Here is a 10,865-nt window from a genome sequence, read left to right as displayed (position 1 = left end):
TTAAAAAAAAAAAAAAATGTTAGTTTAATATAATCTGTTTAAAGGAATTTGTTAATTTAATTGAGTTTAAATTATGTTTTTCACTCATGACACACACCAGCTTGGCAGTGCTGGAAAGCAAAGGCTTCATTTTAGTGATACATGGTTTTGGGCCACAGCCTTCTCCAATTTGCTAGATATTTTGGAGAAAAAGATAACAACAAACAAAACAAACAAACAAAAATAAAACTCCTGGTTACACCCTCTGAGGGGGGAAAAAAAAAAAAAAAATGGTGTTGAGGTGAAATGGCCCTTTTTCCTTAAAGAGGCCTCCTTTCCCTTTGTAGTTAACTAGCAAGAGGACAGGACTAGTTGATGAATGCCCTTCCATACCTTCTAGTTAATGGTTCTTGTTGTGAAAATAGAGTAGAACGTGCCGGTGGTTTGTTTGTTTGTTTGTTTTGTTTGTTTGTTTGTTTTTGTCTTTGTTTTGTTTTGTAGTATAAGCAGCACAGACTAGGAGAGTTCACCTGTCTTGATGCTCCCTCAGTACTAGTGCTGCTGTGTGCCATCACTCCAGTCAGCTACACCAAAATAGCACTTTCATACTTGCATTCAGCAGTTTTGAGAAGTTTGGAGTGTCTGTGATCAGAAAACACCAACCTCCTCTCTAATCACCTACTTGCTGCTTTGCCTAGATAGAAAGAATTGGCATACAATAGTAATGACACGCATATTTATGTTGCTTGAAGTACCCGCAATCCTTATAGCCCTCAAAATACTAAGAATTTTTCCACAACCATATTTTTATTACAAAACATAAGTTCTGTGTGATTTTTGGTTGGCTGTAAGGCTCATTTATAGAGTCATTCTGCAAATATATTTTTGTTGTTGCTGTTAGGTGATGACTGCTGATCAACTACAGATTCTAGCTGCTGAGGCTTTGGAAAAAAAATAATAAAAAAGAACACACACACACAAAAAAAAAATACTGTCAAATGAAGTGTAGTGAGACTCATGATAAAATCGTTACAGTAAATACAGCCTTCAACCTGCAATTTCCGCATCGTGGCTGGTACTGTTTTGTTGTTTTGTGGGAGAATACAACTGCCATTTTTGCTTGGCCTTCTTTAGAGGTGTCAGTAATCTGAAATAAAAAGGATTGACTATAGAATTAAATAGCATGTGACAGGTGCTAGAAATGCACATGTACACCATGCACATCATCCCTTTGCTCCATGAGAAAGCATTATCTCTGGGGGCACAGAAGGGTTTCAGTCAGGACAGACTTTGTTGTAACTGCCTCAGCTGTGCTGCAGCATGGAGAATAACAAGCAGAGGGAGAGAGAAGGGGGAAAATGCAGATGTTGCTGGGGACTCCTGCTAGAAAATGGGGCAGGAGTCACCTCCTTGACGCCCTCAGTCTCAGCTGTAGCGTGCCCTGGCCCTGTGCTCTCCGCACAGGCGGCCATCTCGCCTCCACCCGGGGTTAACGTAAGTGAAGGAGCCGCCATCTTGCGCGCCGTACACCTGGGGGCAGCCATGTTGGTGAGCGCGCTGTGGGCGCAGCCATCTTAGGTCCGCCCCCTCGGCAGGGGCAGGCTGGCGGCCATCTTAGAGAAGGGCAGTTGTGAGGGGAAGGGGTGTCCGTGCTCCTTCCGCCCTTAACTAAGATGTCGGCGCCGCTCGGCCCTGCCGGCCGTTACGCTGCAGGGCTAGGGCGCCGCTGAGGCGGCAGGCGGGCGGCGGCGGCGGCGGCAGCAGCATCATCATCATCATCATCAGCAGCAGCAGCAGCAGCCGCCATGGGCGAGGCTGAGAAGCTTTATTATGTGTATAGCTGTGACCTTGACATCAACGTGCAGCTGAAGATGTGAGTGAGAGGGGCACGGACTTCAGCCTCCGCCAGCTCCGGGGGTGGCTGAGGAGGGGCCCGGCCGTGCTGGCGGCTGGGGAGCGCAGCTGGGAACCCCGGGCATCCCGCAGCGGTGCTTTTTGGGGGGCTCCAGGGCCGGGTCGGTGCTGCTGTGCCCTCCCTTCTGGGGGCTATGAGCTCCCCTGCAGCCCAGCAGCTTGGTTTTGCCCCGGCCGCGTTAGAAGCGCTCGCGGCCTCAAGTTGTGTGGGGCAGGGCAGTGCTGTAAGGCACAGGTTGATTGAGCTGAGTCCTCATGCCTCTGATAACCTGTCACCAGCCGGTGTTGCAGCTCCTCAGTGATAAAGGCAGGAGATAATCTGAAGACACTTCTTTCGCTTACTTGTTTGCGTGCTTCTTTGAAAGCACGTTTCTGTTAGGTTCTCTATTATAGGCAGAGATACAGCTTGTAAGTACGTGTTTAGCTGATTATATGCAAGCACTCCTGTTGAACCTAGTGTTTGCAAGTACTGATGTATTTTCTGGTTCATATTTTATTACAGTTTCTTTTCCTGCATCACAGGGACGCTTAAATTCTTGTAGAGTAAACGTAGGTGATTCTGAAATGTATCCCTAATGTAGTTACATTGAGCTATACTTCTCTTTTGTGAAAAACTGACTTGAGGAAGCTTAATTAAGGCCTAAATAGTTTCATCTGAATAGAAAATAGGAACTAAAGTGAGATGTACGTGTCCTCTTTGCTAATTGGTACTGCCTATCAAAAACTCTGATTTTGTTTGTGCATCAGAGTGTGTGTCTTCCTGGAATGTACTGTGCTTGTTTCTTGCAAGAAACTTGTTTATCTACTCTGACTATTTTATGGTACTGAAAGATTATTGTTTCCTGGAAGATACATCTTACTCATTTCCACACCAACACCAAAATTGTAATCATTTGGTGTGAATAGTTTGCTTAGCTGACCTTTGATTTGTTAGTGAATGGGTTAGAAGTGAATGGCATCCAAAGTCAGTCATACATTTCAAATTTCATATGGCTTTAAAATAAGGTTTGCTCTTTTTTCTAAGTTGTACTTGGAGCAAGTTTATGCTGATACTTACTGATGTAATTTTCATTTTGGATGATAGTAGTATATATCATCTCATTGTTGCCCTGCTTGAGGGTACAGTCTAAGAATCTACAAGGTGTATTAGAAGTTACCTCAATTGAAAAGGAAAACAAGTAATTATTCCATTTGTTAGTATTCCTCTTCCCCTAAATTGCAATGAATTCTGTACTTTTTTCATCACTTCTAATCATAGAACGGCTTGGGTTGGAAAGGACCTTAAAAATCATTTAATTCTAACCCTCCTGCTATGGGTAGAGATGCCACCCACTAAACCTTGTTGCCCAGGGCCTCATCCAGCTTCTAGGGATGGAGCATCCACAGCTTTTCTGGGCAAGCCATGCCAGGGCCTCACCACCCTCTGAGTGAAGAATTTCCTCCTAACATCTAACCGAACTCTCCTCTCTTTGAGTCTAAAGCCATTTCCCCTTGTCCTGTCATTGTCTGCATGAGTAAAAAGTTGCTCTCCATCTCTTCTATAAGCCCCTTTTAAGTATTGGAAGGCTGCAATGAGGTCTCCCTGGAGCCTTCTCTTCTTCAGGGTGAACAAATGTAGAGTTTCTCTCAGGTATTTAGATTTCACTGCTTGCTAGTAATTCAGAACAAATATAGCTGCCATAATGAGTAGTCTAAATATACCTTATGGAAATACAGTAGAATTTTTAGCATGCACAAAGTAAACTGTGGTTTATTTCTTTTTTTCCTCTTTCTCTTACCTCCTTTTTTCTATAGAGGAAGTCTAGAGGGAAAAAGAGAACAGAAGAGTTACAAAGCTCTCTTGGAAGACCCCATGCTGAAGTTCTCAGGACTGTACCAAGAAACTTGCTCTGATTTGTATGTAACTTGTCAGGTGTTTGCAGAAGGGAAGCCTCTTGCTCTTCCAGTTAGAACTTCCTATAAAGCTTTTAGCACTAGATGGAAGTAAGTGACTGCCTTTTGTTTCATATATCTTAGTTACTGGGACATCATATTCTATAAGTAATTGTGCGGGTTTTGTTTGTCAGAAAAAAATATATTTTTTTTTGTCTTTTTCAAGTAACTTATGTTTCAAGTCTCTATATAGTTATTAGCTGTTGCCCTGACAACAAAAGCAATTTTTTTTGTGTGTAATGGGTAAAAAAAAATTAAGTTGTGTATTTGGGCATGGTTCATTAATGTAATAACTTTCTTGAGGCCTGGACTAGCACACTCTACGCTGTTTACTGGATAGACTGATCTTGGGCACTTAGCTGTAAAGTTCAGGAACTTTTCCTTTGGTTGATGGCCTTTTAATCATACGTGAACGTAGTGACTCAAGACAACACTTAAGTGTTTGAATAACTAAAGCCCATGGGTAAATTGTCAGTCTGTCATTAGAAGTTCATAGTCTGAGGAGAATTTGTATTCTGTAAACTACTGTAGGGTAACTTGAATTCTGAGGTTTTATGACTAATAAAAACTGTTTCTCTGCAGCTGGAATGAATGGCTGAAACTTCCTGTGAAGTATCCAGACTTACCTCGCAATGCACAGGTGGCTCTAACCATCTGGGATGTATATGGACCTGGTAAAGCAGTTCCTGTGGGAGGAACAACAGTCTCGCTCTTTGGGAAATATGGGTAAAATATATATATGCTTTATATATATATCTGTGTGTGTGTATAAAATCAGATTTACTCTATTCCTTCTTCCTTCCCTCCACTGTAGCTTCATATGTGCTATGGTTTTGAAAAAATAGTTTCTCATGTAAAAAGCCAAAGCTTAGGCTTTTTAAAAATACCACTTTGTATATATTTTTAATGAATTAATTCCAGTTCTGATTACTTGACATGATTTGTTTAATTGCCTTATGATTTGTCTGTTAATGCAGCTGTTAATTATCTATAAGAAACAACATGTAATGCAGGAAATAAGGAATTTTCAAAATTAATAATCTGTATGATTTCGTAGAGAGCAAGGTTGGTACATTTGCAGATAATATGCAGCTGGAAAGGATTACAAGTACACTGGAAAGTGGCAGGACACCAAAAGGATCTCGACTAAGTACAAAGGGGACTGAAAAATATAGGATACAGTTTAAGGATACTGTGTGCAATTGATATCAATTAAGGATACATTGTGTAATTAATTGTATTCAAATGCGGAGTAGAGAAAATAGAGAGTACCTACAAAGAAAACTGGAAAAAAATGTGTTTTAGAGTGTATCTTTAATTTACACGATTCATTCATGATGTTGTGAAATATGCAACAATATTAAATATATAAACAGTTCACAAGTATGCACATCAGGGACAAGGTTATATCCTTCTGCTTCTTATTTGTCTCCTCTGTGGGAATGTGTCCAGTTCTATGTAATTTCAGACAAGTTTCTGGCAGCTGGGAGCCCAAGGGAGTCCATATCACTGGACATATAGGAAATAAGTGTAATGGAGGAGGAGTAAGGACAGGTGGGGCTGAAGAAAAGTCTGGGAACGCTTTGCTACTGTGTAGGTAGTGTTGGAAAAGGGGGAGAAGTAACCTTGGTGTCTTGTGCATGGGTAAGGAGTAATGAAGCTAAGCTGAGCAAGGGCAAGTTTAGGTTGGTGATAGGAAATGGTTGGCACTAAGAAGACTGTCCTAGTGGTAGTGAATGTAGAAAATCTCTGTAGAGGGAGGTTGCATCTCTGTCATTGAAGATTTTCCTTTGACAAAAAAATTGGCATTGTCTTAGGGCAGAAAATTAAACTGGATCAATTGGACTGTGGCCTGAAGATTGCTGGTAGTTTTTTAAAATATTAAAGCGTAATCCCTGAAAAAGATAGTATTTTATAAATTACATTTATTTCCAGAGCGTGGGGGATGGACAGAAATAACTATTTCATTTTTTTTATTGGATTGTAAATGGTAACCCCTGCAGTAGTATTCAACAATGTGCGAATTTAAGGTGAGATGGTCCTTCTAGTCAGTGTTTCTTAATAATTTTTAATCTATGATGATTCAAAGTGGTATATCCCTGAAGATGTTAGTCAGTTTATGAGCTCTTATTTAAAAAATATTGCACCCAATTTGTTGGGGCACCTTTTATAGGTGAATTGGTACAAATGTGCAAGGGAAACAGGGTTTTGAATAGAAGAGGTGTGGTGAATTTCCATGCAAAGTTCTGCTCACTGCACAATTTCAATTATCAATTCAATTTCAGGCATAGATGGAGAAAATGGTATGGTGAGGGTTGTGTTGTGTTTTTTTTTTTTTTTTTTTTTCAGCTGAGAAAGCTGCTTTTTATCAGTTGACCTTCAGATGAAACTTACATTTTATAGTTTAATTTTTTTAGGTGGACCTAAAGTCAATATTGTAATTTGCAAGTCAAGAGGAATTCTTTCTGCTTCATTACAAATAATAAAACTATGAAGGTCAGGCTCTCTCTTCAGTTCAGGTTTGTACCACCCCATTGACTTTGGGAATTATCCATTTTTCTTCCACTTGCCAAATAAGTTACCTCAGATTTACTCATTTTCTTTCAAACTTCATGTGCCAATAAAAATGAAGGCCACAGAGGGGATAAGGTGCTAGGCACTTCTACAGTTCAGTTAACTTATGCATGGTAATACATGTTTGTAGGTTTGGCAGAGGAATCCTATTCATTTTTGTGCAGCTGCCACTGTACTTTGATTCCTGACAGTTGTGTTTTCAATTTGCTGAAGTGATCCCACATTTTTCTTTGCAGTATGTTTCGTCAAGGAATGCATGATCTGAAAGTCTGGCCCAACGTAGAAGCTGATGGCTCAGAGCCCACCAGAACTCCTGGGAGAACCAGCAGCACAGTTTCTGAGGATCAAATGAGCCGCTTGGCAAAGGTAGTAGAATAGCAACCTTTAAGATGTACATGGAAAGTTTGAACTATCATTGGAGCAAAATTAGACTATAATAACGATAAACTTCTTGTGTTTTCTCACATGAAAATTACCTTACTTTGATTTAGGTATTTTATAGGGTTTACACAAATGGATAAAGTCCCTTGCTACAAGGATTCCTTAAATTAACACATAAATACATTGAACAGCATAAGAAACTTGTGATATATGTAGCATTCTGTTGTAGCGACTTAAAATCCTTATTCTTTGTGAAAAATTAAAATATCAATGCACCTTGAAAATGCTCAGAAACAGAACTCTATCCAGTTCAAGAGGAGTAGCTCCTGAGAGTAGCTTGTGAGGACACTAAAGTTTCCTTCAGTGGCTGTCTGGTGTACTGTTCAGGCATGTTATGATGTACCTTTGCATTAGGAAAAAAAAAAAAAAAAGGTAGACCTGCAAAAATTAACCAAAGTTGCATTAATTTAAGATTATGCATATGTGTGCATATTAATATTTCTATTCACAGCTTGTTGGCAAACTCTATTTTTGCCATCAAAGCTACCTCTGGAATTCATAATGTTAGCTGTTGAACTTTACTAGCTGATCTCTCATTCTTCAGGTGAACTTACCTGAAGCTTGCCGGATGTCTCAGCCCTTCTTATTTAGTGTATGTACTTGCATCTTAATCTTGGCTGCCTAGTTTTCATCCTCGCCTTTGTTCAGCTCCAGGTGAAAGAAAGGTCCAGTGCCATAAATACATCAATTTGTCATCTAGAGTTCTGTCACAGAAATACACTTTGATTTACAGTCTATTTAATTAGTCTTGCTCACCTCGAATTTATAATGGAGAGCTCATAAATGTTTTCTGACTTGTAGGTAGTAGGTCACTATCATGAAGAAGGTTTGTTTGTTTCAACAGTGGCTTTACAAGAACACTGAGATGCAAATATTTTTCTTCGGGAGATACAGAAGTGATGTAATTGGGTAACTTAATAGTGATTTTTTGTTGCGAGTTCCTATTAACATTGTATAGCATTCTAAAGAAAGCATGGGATGTGCAAACCTGCTTTATTCAGTAGAAGCTCAGGTGTGAGCATACGTTTCTTGAAAAGAACAACTGTAGGCTTTGGTTTGGAAAGAGGAGCAGGAAAATATGCCAGGAGGCTTTTATATACCTGACAGAGGACAAACTTACCTTTTTCTTGGGTTAGTGTAGTTGTATATTCCTGTTCTGCTTAAGTGCATCTACTTCAAGCTTTCTACCAGCCATGGTGTCCCATTTCTTGATCCTAGCAGATTAAATCCCATCTAGCCCATGGAAGCTCTGTAGACAGACACTGAGTATCTGGACTGTTTTTGTAGTTTGTTGCATGGTTATGTGATGGCGGTGATGGGTCTCTGAGAAAGGTATTAATGTAGATCTTCATTTTCATGTTAGGTTTGTTGCAAACGTGATCACACCCTATCAGCGCTTTTCTTCCCCATCACTCCTTTCTGCTCCCTACTCAAACACAAATAACTAGGTATTGCAATCTCAAAATACATGGGTCTGTTCTAGCCTGTTCTTTTGAAGATGGGAAATGAGGGCCCAAAGCATTTCAGGAAGATGGGTTTCTTTCACATCCCAAATAAGTGTTCTAATGAATAGCTACTAACATAGCTGACACCATCTTCTCTTTTGAAAGCTGTTTTTTCAAGATACTAATTTCTGAAAGATATTACTGTTTTCTTCACTGGTATTTTGTTGTGTTTCTTTGTAAAGGCATTTTATCGATAGATGCTGCTGGCTAGCAAAGCAAATAGGGTTTCTGAGTAGTGTCTGTGTAAGCTTTCATCTGTATAGCTGTTTCCATAGCAGACTAGGTTCTTGTGGTGTGTCGTTCCTAAATAGCCATTGTTTGAATACAGCCAGCTTCAGATTTTCCTTTGGCTCATCAGTTGCTGGATGCCTATTAATGCTACTGTGTGTAAAGGTGTCCGTGCAAACTGAAACACAGAACTTTTTTAAAATGTAAGTGTGGTTAAACACTGTTATAGCAGATTGCTGGGAAAGGTTTTGGAGTCCCTGTCCGTGTGTAGTTAAAACCTGACTGCACAATGTCCTGTGCAATGTGCAGTAACCCTGCTTTGAGACTAGGTAATTTCCAGAGTCCTTCCAACAGCATTCTTTGGCTTTCAAATAGAAGGCTGTGGCAGGTGAGGGTGTGCTGAGCAAAGCAGGGAGGTGGAATATTGGTGACATGCTGCTTTCCTTCTGAGTGGCAGCTTCTGTGTACTTTGGGAAATAGCAACTAAGCAGAGACCTTTCCTGTCCAGATACTATTGGGCTTTCTGATAGGCTGCTTTCAGATGCCTAAAAAGAAAAGGAGAACAAACTCTGATTTGCTGTAAGTCTTCATTGATCTTTTTCAATGTGTAAGTTGCAATCTGAGACCTTGCTTTTGTAAGGCTTATAAAGGTAGAATTATTCAGTTGGGATAATTTCTCAAATACCTCCTTTTTGTGTTTGACCTGGTAAGTTATGCTGTATGAAAATCAGTAACTCAGTCAAGTGTTTTTATTATGTGACTGCTTAAAAAATAGGTTACTGTTTTAATGTTTCACGCATTCAAAGATCGTGTGCTTGTTGAGTGGTTTTGATATTTTGCCATGATATTTTGAGATATTAGAAGTATTGCTAAGGCACAGCTTAACTGTTTATGAGGATCTGCTGTATGTATAATTTACAGGCTTTTTTCTACAGTTTTTTTCCTCCTTATATCCTATGTTAATGTATCTGTAAAATTGAGTTTGATATTCTTTTTCTTACTTGAAACAATTTAAATGTTATCATTGTGATTTTGTATGCAGCTCACGAAGTCTCATCGGCAAGGCCACATGGTGAAAGTGGACTGGCTGGACAGGCTGACCTTTAGAGAAATAGAAATGATAAACGAGGTAGGTCATCCTCGATCAGATTTGTAATTTTCTTTTTGAATCTTGCTAATGTGGAACTCTCACATGTGTGGGAAACTAACTGGTCCTATTTTTCTTCAGTCACTGATGTATACAATTAAAGGAAAAATAATTCTTTAAGCTTCCCATCTGGACTTGACTTGGGCAATTATGGGAATAGAAAGCTCTTTTATCAACTTTTAAGTGACTTGGTATAGTGATTTGGTAAGTGATTTGGTGTAGCTTGGAGCAAATGTTGTTAGATATAACTGAATAACCTCTAGGATTTAGATCATGATGGGAAGTTTTTTGGCCATATAGACTTTCTTTGGCTTCAGACCTGTTTAACTTTATTGGTTTTGATTTTTGGGTGTTGAAGAAAAACATAAGATTTGAGTGAATTAAACAAACTACACAAACCACAACCTAACACCTGTATGAGGTGTTAAGCCTCACTGAGAAAAATGACTGCAGACTTACTAACTGATTATACTTATCTTGCACAACAGAACTCCTTTGTATTCTGCTTTGTATTCTGAGATTTTTTTTAATCTTACTTTAATTAGAGCTAATTAGAGGTCTGGGATTTTATGTTTATATTTGTGTTTTAATAACCTCTCAAGTCTTCTTGAGAACTCAGCCTATCCTGTGTTGGAAATGGGTATTTTTGTCGTCTTCCTGGTTTTTATAAAACTACATAAAATTCAACATCTCTGATTCCTAGAGCTGTGTCTTAAATGCAAAATTGCATTGTTTCTGCTGGCAAGTTGAATCCATTACGAACGTATGAAATGAGCTTGATTTGCTTGCTATCAAAGGGCATGATTTTTTTTATTAAATGTTCCCGATAGTGGTTTTATGTATAACTTCTTTGTTACCCGTCTGGATTTCAAAAATCTTAAAATTCTAAACACTTTTACTAATAAATCATTTAAAAAACACATACACAAGCAAATCTTCCTCTGAAAGTCTAAAAGCTGCAAGTCTAATTTTGGTCTAGGCTTAATTTGTCTCTTTCATTGTTTCATCTAAAGCAGTCATTTTTCATGTCTTCTGGGTTTTGACTGATGTGCATAATTACATGTAATCATTTAAAACAAAAGTCAACTGGTTATTCTTCATTGCTTCTTTGCAGGCTTTTGAATCATAATTGCAAACTACTGATT

General features: G+C 39.0%; 1 protein-coding gene across 2 annotated transcripts in view; it reads left to right on the top strand.

The window, feature by feature from the left end:
• The first annotated feature begins 1,578 nt into the window (after positions 1–1,578).
• Positions 1,579–10,865, top strand: part of PIK3C3 (phosphatidylinositol 3-kinase catalytic subunit type 3) — a 71,811-nt gene continuing 62,524 nt past the window's right edge. For both annotated transcript variants that reach the window (XM_084504287.1, XM_084504286.1), the window contains exons 1-5: positions 1,579–1,852; positions 3,688–3,876; positions 4,408–4,551; positions 6,636–6,765; positions 9,616–9,702. In XM_084504287.1, coding sequence (XP_084360413.1) covers positions 1,785–1,852; positions 3,688–3,876; positions 4,408–4,551; positions 6,636–6,765; positions 9,616–9,702 — 618 coding nt within the window. In that variant the 5' untranslated portion in view covers positions 1,579–1,784. The remainder of the gene's footprint in view (positions 1,853–3,687; positions 3,877–4,407; positions 4,552–6,635; positions 6,766–9,615; positions 9,703–10,865) is intronic.

This window comes from Aythya ferina (genome assembly GCF_964211825.1).
Source record: "Aythya ferina genome assembly, chromosome: Z".
Lineage (NCBI taxonomy): Eukaryota > Metazoa > Chordata > Aves > Anseriformes > Anatidae > Aythya > Aythya ferina.
This window is presented reverse-complemented; position numbering and strand designations above follow the sequence as displayed.